A 17324-nucleotide genomic window follows, 5' to 3' on the forward strand; every position below is an offset into this window, starting at 1 on the left:
AGGTAAGTACTCTATGCCTACCCCTCCCCCCCCCTAACCCTGCCTTTAGTGGTGCCTAACCCTAACCTCCCCCCGGGGGTGCTTAACCCTAGCACTCCCCCCTAGGGGTGTATAACCCTAACCTCCCCCCCAAAAAAATCAACCCTGCTACGCTCCCTAAACTTAACCTTCCCCCTCGCAGCTAAGGGCACCCCGGACTTTCCTTCATCGAGATTAAGATAGGCATTGGTATTTCGATTCCTATCTTAAGTCCCTTGTCAGGATTCGGATGTCGGTATTGACTTGCAGCTGCTGGTCTTATAACTACATCCTGCGTGGCCGGCATATGCCTCAGTGAAGGAATCCCCAATACAGTAATCCATAGGCTACTATAGGTTAACGCCATCCTCAGATGGTGTTATTTATCGTAGCCAAACTTTCCGGAGCTTGGTAAATCCAACTGCGCAGCAGCTCTCTTAGAAAGCTATGAGGGCTGCTTACCAGTCAGAAATGGAGGGACCATTGCATATAAATACTGGGGATCCTTAATATTTTGTTGTTCCTATGGTTAAGCATACTAGCGAAACGCGCTTCAGGAGACACGCGGTGCACGCTGCATAGTGTGCACTATGTGTGTGTTTGTTTTTATATGTGTCATACTAATGTAAAATCTATATGTATATGAAGGGTGTCTGATAGACGCTGGGACTCAGTGAGCAGGCGTCTGGGCTCCAACATAGGCTATGCACACCAATGTGGATAACTATTACAATGTGTCAATAAACTTAGCAACATAATTATTTATATGGCTGGTGCACCAGTTATGCCTGCATAACCATTTAGAGACAGGATCAATACCGATACTGATGTGTTTAAGTTCTTCTTGACAATTTAACATTTTATGAGAAGAACATTAATTAGTGCCTACAATCATATTTAAGTAGTAGGCACACCAGATAACCAAGGCTATACAGCAAATGATGCTAGTTTGCCAGGTCACTGTTTATATAATGGACATGAATGAGTGGTACGATCAGTATCCATTATACTATCAGTAGTGCCTTTTTGTATTGGATCTAACCCTCCACCTATTGTGACAGACTAGTAATAATAATTGCCCATTTAAGAACGTAATATAGTTACATTTTGCAGATGCACAAAATAGCATATTTATGCACGATAGAGAAGAACTAATACTGTTAGGTTAACAGGGGCATTCAGCATTATTTATCAGTATATTTCTGTACCCAGTAAACGCTGTGTTGCTGAGGCATCTATCGCATTAAATCCATCAGCGTCCAATCATTTATATCAGCAATTTGCCGTCCAAGAATCTGCACCTACCATTGCTAATAGTATATCTATTATGTGTTACAGCGTTCTGTGTACTATAAACACAATTACTGATGCTGGCTTTTATAGCAGAAAACACTGTGTCTAATATGAACAACTAACTGAGGATCCAACAAGTAATTATATATACCAGAATCTAATTCGGTTGGTACATGGTATGGATATTTCCTAAGTGATTTGGATCTATAATATACCTATGGGATATAGAGCAATTCCCTATTACTGTTCATATTAGCACTGTATGTGGGAGGTGTGTATAAGCAATTAAGTGAGAGATTATAATTGATGGATTAATAAATATCCCGACTTTGGGTTTTGGTGTTGAGGTCTACAATACAATTAATAAGGACTATCGGTATTTGGTGATACTGTCAATAAATCCTTGATGTATATTATTTGCATATAGCAATTACAAATTGTTAATATATGTCCCTGGTCTACAGGCACCTGGGAGTTATGAATAACATGACGATGTTATGAGTTAACAAACGAGAGTAGATCTGATATTGTGAATGACACTAAATTATTTTTTATACAATATATGCTTTGTGTTTACTATAAAAAATAAAAATAATATTTCGCTAATCCATTTTAAGGAGTCATTAAAGGTTATACTTTAGATTAATCAGTGCTACTGAACTGTTGTTAGTGGATTTATGAGATTTAATATAACACTAATTTGTTTTGTGAGTGCCCGATGTAGGAATACTTTTTTCTTTTGTGTTTTCGGATCCTTCATATTTGTAGGTAGCTCCCAAATATGGGTGTTTTCGGGGGATACCCAGCAAATATTGTTTAATTAACATGCCTTTTACTGTTGCATTACATTTCAAGACGATTCAGTTAAGCTTCTTTGCTCTGCAGACATTCTTACTGTTAGTCCAGTTGTCACATACTGTACATTGCTGATTTAGCACTCTTGCACCGAAAACAGGCTGACCTCCAATATCCATGTCATTGTACAGGACTGAAGCATTAACGCTTAACTGTTTTAGAACAATGTGGCAGAGGACAGTGATAAGTAGCCTACTAGTGCAAGAACACATTTGCATTCCTACAGGGCCACATAATGTATGCTGAGTCAGTCATGCAATAATCATTGTTAATAAGTTCCTTTTAATTAATAAATACTGTACTTTTTGTTCTACGTAACAAACATGCATGAAATATATGGAAATGTGATTGTTTATTCTTCGGTACATGTAGCTGTGACCCCTTATCACTGTGTATCTGATATGAGGAGCATGGGTAGGTGGCCGACCTCCTCACTAATGCATTTATATATAGTCCCTGCTCATGCCTTTACAGCAATTTTATTTCTGTGTGGACACAGGTGATTCTATGTGGTGGTTCTACTAATACAATACAGACCATTTCTATTCAAAATATGTTCCCTTTATTAAACGGCTCATCCAGCACGTCGCGTCAGAAAAAATAAATAAATTACAGGTTGTAATGTAACGAAAAAGGTAAAAAGCCAAGGGGGTTTGAACACTTTTGCAAGGCACTGTATCTCTCTACCCCTCCGCTCTCCCAAATGCTACTGCTTAAAAAGTATTTATACTGCATTCCCTGATATTCTTTCGATTATTGATACTCCTTCATAAATGTGACTTAATTGACCAAAAGATTTGTATTCATCTGGAGAACTCATCTGACAGTTGTTTATCAGATTATTCACACTTGAAAGCCAAATGACTTCCTACTGTATGGATAAAAGAATGGACCATTGTGTACTGTCGAGGTTGAAAAAAAAAATCAATATGTTCCGCTAAGGGCAATCAACTCTACCCATGAAGTGATCTAGTATTGATTTTTATCAGTGTCCTTTTCCATTTTCTTTAGTTTACCCTTGCTTTGTAACCTTTCTTTCCATAACATTGACTGTGAAGAGCAGTGCATCTGATATGTACCTTTGTACTACAAAACATGACACCTCTGTCATATTGTTTCTAGTCCATTTTTATTGTCAATTTCTGTCTTAAAAGCAATCAAAATTACAGGTGTACCTGACACCTAAACACAGTGATGGAAGCCTTTCTGCAAGCTCAGCCAGTATACAGTACATGGCATTTATGCCTTGTACCATGCACAACAAAATCACTTCTTCAACAAATGCCCTTATTATTTGTGGACCTTACGGTACTCTTGGTGTCTTTAAAATTAATATTAGCTCAACAGAATATCTTTTTAAGTTATAAAATTGTCAGGGGTCCCAGAGCTCTGTAATTTGAATACCTAGATGTACAAAACTAAATAAAAGAGCCACAGGTCCACTCACACTTTCTATAATAATTGCGCAGACTCAGCGACAACATTTCTACCAAGTTAATGGGTCGCCCCCTGCTAGTAATTGATAACAGTTTATAGCGTAACCTCTATCACAATTGCACAGGCTCGTTGAAACAGTTCCCATTCAGTTAATTGGTCAGTCCCTGCTTCTAGCACTTATTAATATGGTATTGTGCTGATACTTCATATATCTGAAATTATATGCCTGTTTGATTTCTAAATCGCACCTAATCTGCGTTTATATTTCCAATATATGTCGCTATGATTTTGTGCTATCTCAGCTATCATAGACATATCAATTTTATGTCATAAACCATATAAAATATGATGCCTCTTTGATCTGGTGTAGACACGTGTGTAAGATGGTTTGATTACCCCCATACTGTGCTGGCTTCCTTTGGCTACAGTCAGTCAAAGGCTGTGTGTGTCCTAATCCCCTGTCACGTAATCACATTGTCTGCTGCCAAAGTGCCCTAACTGAATGTACATGTCAATCGTACATCCTGGTTCCAGGATGTCTTCAGAGATACATTCTAATGACCTCTACCAATCTCCTCTCCTGAGTAGAATTAACATACTAATGACAAACCTTCCAAGTGCTAACAAAGGCCTTCTTGTACTATGATTCTCTGACTGTTTATTAACAAAATCAGCATTGTATGAGTCATAGGACTTATAACTCTTTTGACATTTGTGCGGCAGATTTATAACTCATATATCGACAAGAAAACTAACTCACAAGACCCTAATATTGATATTTCTTACACTATTATTTGATTTTAACGCTTTCAAATGGGTTCGGTATGGGTTGGCAGCATCTGGGATCCCGCCGGTCAGAATCCCGACGCTGGCATCCCGACAGGGTTATAATAATGACACTTGTCGGTCAGTATTCTAACCCTCTCCCTAGCCTAACCCTCCCTCCCCGGTACTTGAACCTAACCTCCACCCCAGTGCCTAAACCTAACCTCCCCGTACCCTAACCTTCCCCCTAGTGCCTAACCTTAAACCCGTTACTTACAGTCGTATTCCAACAGGTTTCAGGATTCCGGTGTCGGCATTTTAAGCACCAGCATTCCGACTTTCGGGATTTTAACAGGATCCCTTGTCCAATACCTACGGGATTAACTCATTCTTAACTACAGTTCATTCTATTTTACTTTTAAGCCATATTTATTTATTTGGTTTGTTGACAGGCTTAGGCCTACAAGGGAAAACACTTTATGTATATTGGAAGAACCTAAGAAGCCTGATAAACTTTTATTTAACTGAAAATTTAATTTGTAGTTTTTATTAACACTAATAGTTTTTGTGGTTTTTTTCAAAATATCTTTATTGAATGTTTTTCATAACTGTTATACCAAAAATATATGAACATTGGTATATTTACTGAATAGAAATATTTGACATATATATCAACAGAATATGAAAATGCTTACAAGAAAAAAAAAGCAGGAGCTACATATAAGGGACCAAATATCTTCATGTAGATCAGAGCAAAACAAGTTGACATAAATTTTAGAATAGAAAGCGTATTTCACTACATACTTTCGTGTTCAAATAGCAAAATTTCTAAAATAATCAAACAAACGCACTAATCTGTTTTAATTAAAGACATAACATAGGGAGAGACACAGTGGACACCAGACAAGGGGAAGAAACATTAGGGAAAAATAGGGGGGGGTGTATAAAGACAAATATAAAATATTTCCGGACTATGAATATTATTCGTTGTTTATCCATCAAATACATATCTAGAGGAAAAGATAGAACTGAACCAAACATATATATATATATATATATATATATATATATATATATATATAATAACATGGAATAAGATAAACCTTGCAACATTCATTGAAAGATAGTTATCATAATAGAAGGGTGGGATTCTAGATTTCCGGAGAGGGTTGTAGTATTGTAGATTGGTAACATAATAGTTATGATATTTTCCTGAGGAGGAACCAGTCAGTATTCTCGAAGATTTTAAGTATTTGTGTTTGAGATTCTGAGTCTAAAGATTCAATGAATCTCCCCCATTTGTGGTAGAACCGAATCACTCCTGTCTCAATATGTGGAAGGGTAGAGTATCTGTCATAGTACATTAATTTTAGCAATAATTCCCTTACTTCTTGAATTGTAGACTTGGAGTGAGTGGTCCAGTGTCGTAATATGACCTTTTTTGCGACAGTAACAATTACAAAGAGAGGCTTTAACGCCTGAGTGTCAGCATTTAATTCCCATCCAGCAAAGTTTGCAAATAGAAGAGCTAATGGATCTAATGTGAGATTAAGCTGTAGATTAGTATTCAAATCTACTATTAGTTTATTCCAAAACTTTTTGATTGCTCCACGCTCCCACATACAATGAATAAAGGAAGCATTGAAATATCTACATTTTTTACAAGATCCCGACTCAGAAGGAACCATATATTTGCGTTGAGAAGGCGCAACATATGCTCTGTTTAAAGTTTTAAGGTGGACTTCTTGTAATAAGGTAGAGTTTAAGGTGCGCATAATGAATTCAAAGTTCTGAAAAGGTCTCTTTCTATAATTATAGAGGGGATGTCTGTTTGCCAAGATTTCAACGTCTTTGACCAAACTTTAGAAGTTTCAGATGAGATCAATTCTTTATAGAGAAATCTGGTTCTATATACAGTTTTAGAAATCTGGGAGATTAGAGACATCAAAAAATCCTGAGAACAGGTCTCCATCATAGGGAGCGGTATTGATTGTATATAATGTCTTAGTTGGAGATATATGTAAAGGTACAGTAAGAGTGAGGGAGTTCATATTTCTCTCTAAGCTCTGAAAAGGATAATAGTTTGCCACCCGGGTCAAATATGTCTGCTGTAGAACTAATACATTTGAACTGAAGTCTTTTAAAAATAGGATTTTCCATTCCCGGGAGAAACTGTGGATTACCCCAGAGTGGGATGAATTTGGAATGTCTAGGATTCCTCTTACGGGATTTGTTAATGACCCACCATGTGAAGTACGTGTAATGGAACATTAAGTTACCGTATATACTCGAGTATAAATCGACCCGAATATAAGCCGAGGTACCTACTTTTACCACAAAAAACTGGGAAAACTTATTGACTCGAGTATAAGCCTAGGGTGGGAAATGCAGCAGCTGGTAGTGCCCCCAGTGGTAATCCCCCCTTTCAGTGCCCCCAGTAGTAATCCCCCCCTGGTAGTGCCCCCAGTGGTAATCCCCCCCTTTTAGTGCCCCCAGTAGTAATCCCCCCCTTTTAGTGCCCCCAGTAGTAATCCCCCCTTGGTAGTTCCCCTAGTGGTAATCCCCCCTTTCAGTGCCCCCAGTAGTAACCCCCCTTGTAGTGCCCCCAGTGGTAATCCCCCCATTTTAGTGCCCCCAGTAGTAATCCCACCCTGGTAGTTCCCCCAGTGGTAATCCCCCCCTTTTAGTGCCCCCAGTAGTAATCCCCACCTGGTAGTTCCCCCAGTGGTAATCCCCCCTTTCAGTGCTCCCAGTAGTAATCCCCCCCTGGTAGTGCCCCCAGTGGTAATCCCCCCCTTTTAGTGCCCCCAGTAGTAATCCCCCCCTGGTAGTTCCCCCAGTGGTAATCCCCCTTTAGTGCCCCCAGTAGTAATTCCCCCCTGGTAGTGCCCCCTGTAGTAATCGCCCCCTGGTAGTGACCCCTGTAGTAATCGCCCCCTGGTAGTGCCCCCAGTAGTCCCCTCCAGTAGAGAGAGACGTAATAATAACAAAACAAAAAAATCACTTACCTGAAACCCCCGCTCCTGGTCCCGCCGCTAACAGCTCCTCCGGTCGCTTTGAATGGGAGAGATGTCATTACTCATGACGTCTCTCCCATTACCCACTGCAGGAGCCGGAAGATGGCTCCCGCAGTGGGAGCAGCAGCAGCCGATGAGAGTCTGACAGACTCTCAGCGGCTGCTGATTACAACAAACACACAGCTGTCGGTTCCGGTGGCTGTGTGTTTGTGCTGTGTAGCGCTGACCGAACTCCGTCCGGTCAGCGCTACACTTCACTCGAGTATAAGCCGAGGGGGTACTTTTTCAGCACAAAAAATGTGCTGAAAAACTCGGGTTATACTCGAGTATATACGGTATGTAAATATTCAGGAGGTATTAGTGATTTCGGGGTGTGTATGAGAGCTTCCGGGAAATAAGGTTACATTAGCTCACAATCTACAGGATAAATGGTATAAGTACTGCGTGAAAGAAGCCAATCTGTTATGTAATGAAAATGTACAGCATGTGTAAAGCTTAAAAGGTCAGGAAAGTTGACTCCCCCATCTTCTGTAGAGTTTTAATTTGGCTTGTGCTATTCTGGGTTTTTTGTTGGACCAGTTAAACTTTACAAATAATCTAGTTATACGAGTAATATCTGCTCGAGATAATGTGATGGGCAGCATTTGGATCATGTATGATAATCTGGGGAAGAGGACATTTTTAATTACCGCTAATCTACCAAGCATTGATGAGGGTAGCAACATCCATCGGTCCAGCGTCTTACCTATTGACTGAAGCAGAGGTGAAAATTTTAGGGAGTAAAGTTTAAATATCTGAGCAGGTATTTGTACCCCCAGGTATTTAATCTGGGTGTCCAGAATCTTAAATGAGCTCAATGAAGGGGATTGTGAGATTGAGGCCAAGTCTCCAGAGACAACCAGGATCTCCGATTTCTCTATGTTGATTTTATAACCTGAGAATCCTCGATGATGCTCATAAAATTCAGGACGGAATCAGAGGGGGAGGATAAAAATAGCAGCATGTCATCTGCGAATAGCGCTACTCGCAGATTTATTTTGACAACCATGATACCCTGAAAAAGGGGGGGTTATCTCAGTGCAATTGCCAAAGGCTTGAGCGCCAAGGCAAATAGTAGGGGGGATAGTGGACATGCCTGTCGCGTGCCTCTTTGTATTAGGAAAGGGGCAGAGATGTGTCCATCACATACCACCTGTGTAGTGGGATTGTAATACAGAGTTCTTAAAATATTCAGAAATTCTTCTCTAAAGCCAAATCTCTCCAGAGTAGAAAAGAGATGAGACCACAACACCATGTCAAATGTCTTTTCCGCGTCAAGTGACAGTATAATTTTATCTGTAGAGTTGGAAGGGTTATTGGCAGCTAAAATGGCTGATGAAACATGTCTGATATTGACCACCGAACATCTGCCAGCAATCAAGACAGCTTGATCTTCATGAAGTATTGAAGGTAAAATGTTTCACTCTCTCCGCCATTATTTTGGTTAGTACTTTGTAATCTAAATTGAGAAGAGATATAGGGCAGTAAGAGCTGGGATTACTGAGATCATGGCCTGGTTTTGGCAGAATTTTGAGGGTCGCTGAATTGAAATGGATTGGCATGGTGTTGTGTTGGATAATATGATTTAATACAGTTGTAAGAGTGGGACAATTATTCTTAGAAAGTATATGGACGAGGGAGGGGTGATCATCGAACATACAGCCACCAACAGTCTGTTTACTAACTGCCAACGAGAGGGGAGCGCCAGTCCCCTACTTTCCCAGGGGTGCTCGGACCCCTAGCTACCCTTGGTACCCATGACCCTGTCGCAGGTACACTAGTTGTACTATCTTGGAACACTTTTGGTAGGTACTAACCACTTCCTAATGAGAACACTCCCAGAAGACGTCCCATTTTAAAGATGATCTGACCCAGCCCTATAACATCACAATTTGGCCCTTGTCAAAGTCCGCCAAGATCCTTACGCTTGCCCAATTTTTCTTGCTTCAAACTCATCAACTTCAAGAACTGAGTGTTCACCCGCTGCATAAAATATCCCACACCTTGACAGGTTCCATTGTAACAAGATAATCAATGTTATTCACTTCACCATGTGAGTCATTTTACTGTAGTGGCAGATCGATTTATATACTAGTATTTTGAGCCCTCCCTCTCTTCTGCTCCCATACTTACCCCATTTAGGAAGTGGGTCCTCCTTCTCTCCGGCAGCCGGCTAGGGTCTGCCCCGTCTCCTAGCAGTGGAATCCTATGGGGTGCTTTGATTGAGGTGACAGGACAGAACTTCTGAAATGATTCAATTATCTATCTATCTATCTATCATCTCATACTTGCCGACTTTTCATATTTCCTCTATGGGAGAAGTCCAGAGAGGAGGTGCAGGTGGACAGTGATGGGGGCGGGACAGGACAATCTGTATAATTAGGCCACGCCCCCCGCTATAAAATGGTGTGAATCATGCATATTTGAATATGGCAGGGGCCGAATGAAGCAATTATCATAGAATCGCAACATTAGGCCCCCGTCCCCTACTTACTGACCACGGATTCCCAGTCAGATTCTCCTCATTCTGCCCACTTTGCTAGGAAGTGGGCGGAATACGAGAGAAGTGCCTACTCTTTCGGGGGTGCTATCTATCGTAATCAATCTTAGCCTTACAACTTGAAACATCAGCTTTTATTTATCTTTTCTGTTACTGACGTTACTTTTCCACACATTGCAATTAAACTTCTATTTACCTGGTATTTATCCCATCTCCTGCTAAGGCATCTGATGCATGGAACAGCTTATGTTACAGAGCGCTTTCTCACTGTTGTTTGTTAAGATCAGTTTTACATTACATTTTTTTAAACAAATAATTATTTAACTCATGTCAAATACTGTATACAATATAGGTAAACAAAATAGTGCCTTACACTGAAAGCTACAGCATATGAATAATGTGTTTATCCAAGCTGGGGATTAATAGATAGTTATTGCTGTTACTTGTCTGTCCAGTTATATGGTGGGAAAATTAGCAGGAAATGAGATACAACTGTAACAATATAATCTAAAATCACTGACATTCATCTTAAACCCTTGTTTTGTGTGTATTATTTCTGCAGCAACATTCACTTATTAGACCAGAGGTTCCCAAACTCCGCCATTAAAGTCCAGGTTTTAGGGATATCCATGCTAGCATTCAAATGGTTATATCAAATTGACTGAGGTACTAATTAATTCACCAGTGCTCAAGCAAGGATACCCTTAAAACGTGGACTGTAATGGCGGAGTTTGGGAACCTCTGTATTAGACTATTTTGTTTGTTATTACTAACATTCAATAGAAAATAAACTTAAATCCTTAAATGTTATCTTTATTTAGTGATTAGTTTTACACAACAAAGTTACAATATAATAGATATAAAAAGCAATACCACCAAAATAAATATTGTAATTTTTACTAATGGTTTAGTTGTGATTTAGGAGGGGTGGCTGTAGTTGTGCGTTTTGTGGTTCTTATACAAATGTACTTTTATTACGAGTTTGGTGACTAATACTAAAGATACGATACAAAAAATTAAGCAGTGTAATATAATTATTTAATGAAGGATAATATATAGACAGAAATAATATAAAATATTTTATAAAATATAAAATGTGCAACAATACACAAAACCAGAATTAAAAAGAGCAAACCCTGTATGAGAGGTCATTCATGCAGATTTTGAGGCCTTTTCTTAATGTCAGCATTTATTAAATACCAATTTCATAACTGAAAATTATAATTCTACGAGTATTGCCATATTAGATTATAGGAGTACCGCTATAGTGTATATGTACTTTGAATTAGGTTGAATACTTGTGTATTACATACTTTAACAAAGTGGTTTTATTTTTGCAGGTACAAAAGTTTGGTCACTGGAAAGAGAGCAAGAGCCATTATCGCTGTCTTCTGGATTCTATCTTTTGGTATCGGATTGACCCCGCTGATGGGCTGGAATTGCTTCGATAGAGACTGTGGTACAAATGATACCATATCCAGCCAGAACCGAATCGTTTCATGTTTGTTTGAAAAAGTGGTTACAATGACCTACATGGTGTACTTCAATTTTTTCGGTTGTGTTCTACTTCCACTGTTGATCATGCTGGGGATATACATTAAAATCTTCATGGTTGCCCGCAAGCAACTCAGACAGATTGAACTAAAGTGTGTAGGCGCAGACAACTCAAGGACCACTCTGCAGAAAGAAGTGAATGCGGCCAAGTCCTTGGCGATCATTGTGGGTCTCTTCGCTTTTTGCTGGTTGCCCATCCACATACTGAACTGCATCACGCTCTTTGACCCAGAGTTTTACAAGAAAAAGCCAGACTGGGTTATGTATATGGCAATCATCTTGTCTCACGCCAACTCAGTAGTGAACCCGATCATATATGCTTACAAAATAAGGGACTTTCGCTACACCTTCCATAAGATTATTTCAAAGTACCTTGTCTGCAAAAAGGACAACTTTTCCAAGTGTCCCAACGGCAGCATCGGGCACACCAGACACTTGCACGTCAGCAGTGTAAGTGCTGGGAATGCCATCATGTGACCCCTATACATGTACACTGTTTCCTGCAACCCACATGGAGAAACCTCCACATGTGTAGTTGGGTTTCATGGACTTATACTGTAAATTTGTTACTTGGACCATTGCGGATGTCATGATTGACCACTTTGCTGCTGCACTTTGTTCATTTGAAATGTTGACCATTAGTTTTGTACTATAAGGTATTACTGACATTTCCTGCAAACCCTTCTGCACTGTCAAAGGTTTTACTACTAGCTTTAACAAAGGCTTGTGATATGTGTTCAGTGAATGTTATTTATTAAGGAATATTTCATTATAAAAATGATAATTTAATTAGAGGGCTGTGCACATAATCCTTGAAACAGATATTTTAATTTACTTAGAATAAGCAAGTAAAGCCATTTTTCGTATCAGTGGAAGTAATGGCATCTGTTTATGGAAATGTATGTAAGTTTGCTAATTAGGCATACATTATATAAACAACATTTCATACACACATATGTATATATAAACTGTATATGTACATATACATACATTTATATGTTATAGTTTTTATGCAGTTGTTTGTTTTCTTTGAGATTATGCATACAGTCAGTGTTTCTCAAACTCTGTGCTCAGGACCCCCAACAGTTCACGTTTTCCAGATCTCCTAGCTGGTGCCTGGATTTATTCATTGCTAACTCTGTCACATTTTAAAAAGGTCCACAGATGACCTGGAAAACATTAACTGCTTGGAGTCCTGAGGACGACTTTGGGAAGTACTGGTCTAAGTTATTTAGTATGTGATTGTCAATCTGTGTATTTAATACTTTATGCAAATTAAGGTGCATTCATTGATAATATATCCACATTGACTAATTTTCAAAAGGTGAACATAGATGTAAAATTAGAAGGTAAAACACTCAAGATATAGTGAAAAAAGTGAATTAAAAGGGAGTATACCTCCTCTAACTTTTTGTGGTAGCAGACTGAAGTTATAACAATCCTTCCTCAACATGCAGACCAGTGGGCTTCCCACCGGTGTGATCCCCCACAATATCTTGAATGTTGTCCCCGACATCTTGGAGAATTCTACAATGTGTACAGTCTGTCTTGCTACAGTAACCTGATAAGCACTGGTCCAAGTGTTAGAGAAAGTGAAAAATAAATACATTATACATTCCATTAAAGATATTCCTTAAATAGCGAACAGAGGCCCTCATTCAGAGCCGGACGCTCTGACAGAGCGCTCGCTCTGAATCAGGGCCGTCCCTCTGTTTTTTTTGAGCGGCCAAAAAGATGGTCGCGATGGTCAAGACCATCGGGCTTGCGACGAGACCCTTGTGGTAGGGTCTCGTCTGCCGCAAGCCCTGGAGTGCTTTCGGCTCTATCAGAGCCGAGAGCACTCCCACTGACATCACTAGTGATGTCAGTGGGGCCGGACCCAGACGGTAGGCGTGCCCATGGGAACGCCTCCGTCTGGCCAACCATGCCCCCTGGCACGCCTACCAAAGGGGGCGTGCTGTCACTCACCATCGACAGCACGCCCCTTTTGTAGCGAGACCCGGAGCGACGGCTTGGCCGTCGCTATCCGGGTCTCGCGCATGCGCATGACGGAGCTGGCTCCCTCGTGCGCATGCGCACTGGGCCAACATCGACCCGCTTGCGAGCGCTCAGCGCTCGCGAGCGGGTCTGAATCAGGCCCAGAAATCCAAGAGAGTTTTCAAATTACCATGATAACATTTATTTTTCACATTAGTGTTTCACCATCTTTCCATGCACAATTAAATACTAGAAAAATGCCTCCTGATATTGTTATACAGTGCAGACAATACACAAGGCTCTTGGTGGAGATAGACAGGTTCCACCACCTACATGACCTATATAATCCCGACACTTTACCTTTTCTGACTTGATGTATTAATAGTGACTGGACTCAAAAGCACTCTAAATAATTCACTAGCTGTCCTTTGCTTTGCTCTTTGACAGGGTTCAATCGGAGAACAGCTGCAGTGCATCCATGTCCCTAAAGGCTGATCTCAGATTGGAACCAAAAGAAAGGTCAATGCATATGTGAGGTCCAAGGGGAAAAGCACAAATCTGAAGAATCCCAAATTACTCGCTAGATGTTGTTGTTAATATATATTTATATATTTGTACTATTTCTGTGATTGCAGAAGAAAAAATTGTAAATACCATACTAAACAGAGAGCGGGTCAACTGGTTAAAAAACACTTTGGCATGTTGGAGCCTATTGGGAGGCTATGTTTTCAATGTGTTACAGACAATCTGAAATTCACTGTTACAGTGAAGGGCTACACATTACTGTGATCATATTTTATTTGGACAGTTATCAATATAAGTTATATACTATGAAAACTGATGAAGTTACACTGCATGAGAGAGGTGGATGCAGCCATTTTGTTAACTGAACCAATGTTTGGTCTGTCTCAATTCACTAGAAACTAATGACATTACTGAAACATGAGGCACATCATGCATCAATGATGTTAAGAGTTTCTAGTAAATTGAAAGGCCTAACATGGGATCAACCAACACACAATGGCAGCTACCACTGGTGTAGAGGCAGGCACACTTTGAGGTATTTGGCATTGAATGCGGTTAACCACAAACTAGTTTTGTCTGTGATCAGACATTTCAAACCGGGAGGCTCACAGTCTTCAATAGACTTTAAGGTGAAAAAAATATATTACATCCCCCAATAGTTGTCTTCAGCTCTGTTAATTTCTCCTATATTTTACATGTATACTTGTGAATGGAATAGCTCTTTTATAAAAGGCTATTAGCATTTTATGTTTAGTGGGCCCTCGCAGGGTACCAGTATTTATTAAAATACTGCAAGTATCTGATTAGTCCCAGTTAATGGAATGCAATGTTATCACCACACCTGGTTATAGAAGCTGTTAACTTATTACACGAAAATAGAGAAAAAACATTAGCTGCCTCATTTGAGGTTCGGTCAACAAATTGACTGCTAAGAGCATTTTTTTTGGTCAGTGAATAAAAAGACATTAGAGCATTTCAGCTATGCAAACAAAATTATCAAACAAAAATAAACTGAAAAGTGGAACTTAAAATTTTTACTACATAAGAACGTTTTTTTCCAAAGCCCCCATTGAGGGCAAAACTTATATACACAAAATAAGGCTTGTTATCGCTATTGTCCTTTTAAATCCACCAAAGATGCTGAGAATCTGTGGTTTTGAAAAAAAAATACCTTTAGTAAATATACCCCAAAGTAATTTTGGAGAAGAGAATAATTACAAGGGGGCAAGTTGCAGTTTAATTCCACAATGACATTATTTTACTGTTACCTTTATTTTTATAGAGAACTTTTATTTGAATACTGTGATTATTTTTTTTAAATACTTAACTGTTTTGCACTTTAATGGGAAAATGCAGACTTTTACAATGTTTCTAAAGGATATGTTGGTTTATGTACATTCCCAGGAAATTAACAAATATATCTTACTGGCGTCAAGTTGGTTTTTAAATCTAACTTTATTTTGCATAAAATATATATATATAAAAAAAAAAAAAAAAATTGAGAAAATGGAGAATCATCTACATTTATGTGAATGTTTGTTCTTAGAGAGCTGTCAATTGAATAACAGCCCTTGTAATGTGATTTTTAGCAGAACATATGGACTGATACATTTACATTTGGCCACATATATACCCCGGATGTACATTATACAGTGTTTGTTGTTGCAAAAGCTGTGTGGCCTCTTTAATGCACTTGGTCATAATCCTTTCAGCGGTGAATCACAACTCCTAATAGCAATGTGATCACAACAAACATTCTGGACGATTTTAGCACACGGCAATTATTTCTCACCGTGTGATGTCATGGTTTTGCACACATGAGATGCATTGATCTTATAAAGATGCTATGTGATGCCTCAGATCAACAGGACATTATATTTGGAAACAAGTAAAGCCATCTTGCCTTGAATTTCTTTTTTTTTAGGCTGAACGATATGTAACAATTTTGCGAATGGTTCAGCATTTCGTTATTATGCTTTATTTTATGTACAACTGTAAGCACTAACAGTTGTTTATAAAGACAGGAGTCAAAATGACATATAGGCTGTTATGTCGTGTATATTGTACAAGGGTAAAGCATGAATACTAAAGCTGCATACACACACAACGATTTACTAAATGAACAATTTTAGTAAACGATTTTCGTTCATTTTTTCAAGGGAAAAATGAACGAAAATAGTTTACCAAAATCATTCATTAACTAAATGTAATGAACGATTTTTTTGAACTACAAATGATTTTTGCATATTCCCTTACTGAAAATCGTTGAGTTGGTCAGTCTGACTGAACTAAACACTACAAACGTGAATGCGCATGAACGATAATTGTTCATCGTTTTAATTCAAAGTGAACGATTTTTCAACGATTGAATGATAAACAATATCGTTATCGATAATCGTTCACAAAATCATTGTGTGTATGCACCTTTAGAAAAACTTTGTAAAAAGAAATCCTTATTTATGTGTCTATTCCTCAACCTGCATCTAGCTCTAGGGACAAGACATAAAGCAGAACTGTTGCCTTGTGAGAGACCTACTATTACAGTGTAACCCAGTGGTTCCCAACCTTTTTTGAACCATGGCGCCCTAGAGTATCAGCATTGTTTTCATGGCACCCCTGAGCCAAAAATTTGTTATTGAGAAATTCAGAAAAAAATGTAGTAAAGTAGTAAATTGTGCTTATCTGTCATCCTTAGGGTCAGTTATCTGGTGGTGGACAGGTTTGCGCTTCTGTTTTCCACATACTTACATTACATTGACCATAAATAGTTTTATTTGGTGCTGGACCACCAACCTGAGGCACCCCTGCAAGTGTCCTGAGGCACCCCAGGGTGCCATGGCGCACAGTTTGGGAACCACTGGTGTAACCATTGTCTACAAATAGCGGAAGAAAGTAACTTATGGTGATAATCAATGTATATGTGAATGCATCCTATCAATTCACTACGGGCTAGTGACATCACTGAAGTATGAGGTATTCTGTGCCAGGTTTGGATACGGAATACAGACTACAGCATCCCAACAGTCAGAATCCCAACAACTTTTTGAAAGTATTAAACCCTAGTGCCTCACCCCAACCCTCCCTCTCCTAACCCTAATACTTACCCCCGGTATTCTGACAGTCGGGATGCCACTGTCGGCATTGTGACTACATCCCCAGTGCCACATGTCTCAGTGGAGTCACTATTCCATAGTGAATAATAGGGCATTTACTTGGGAATATTATAGCTGCCTCCACTATTTGCAGGTAGCTAAAACTTATCTCTTAATTACTGTAAAGAAACAATGGCTGCCTTAAACTTGATACACAGTGAAGGAACACAGGGGCTGATTCAGACCCGCTCG

The 17324-nt window shown here is 39.2% G+C and overlaps 1 protein-coding gene across 2 annotated transcripts in view; it reads left to right on the plus strand.

The window, feature by feature from the left end:
• ADORA2B (adenosine A2b receptor) overlaps positions 1-12080 on the plus strand; it is a 95327-nt gene extending 83247 nt beyond the window's left edge. For both annotated transcript variants that reach the window (XM_088453669.1, XM_088453668.1), the window contains one exon: positions 11265-12080. In XM_088453669.1, coding sequence (XP_088309795.1) covers positions 11265-11955 — 691 coding nt within the window. In that variant the 3' untranslated portion in view covers positions 11956-12080. The remainder of the gene's footprint in view (positions 1-11264) is intronic.
• Positions 12081-17324: the final 5244 nt, after the last annotated feature.

The sequence above is a fragment of the Taudactylus pleione genome, unplaced genomic scaffold (genome assembly GCF_031769625.1).
Source record: "Taudactylus pleione unplaced genomic scaffold, aTauple2 ptg000585l, whole genome shotgun sequence".
In the NCBI taxonomy this organism is placed as follows: Eukaryota; Metazoa; Chordata; class Amphibia; order Anura; family Myobatrachidae; genus Taudactylus; species Taudactylus pleione.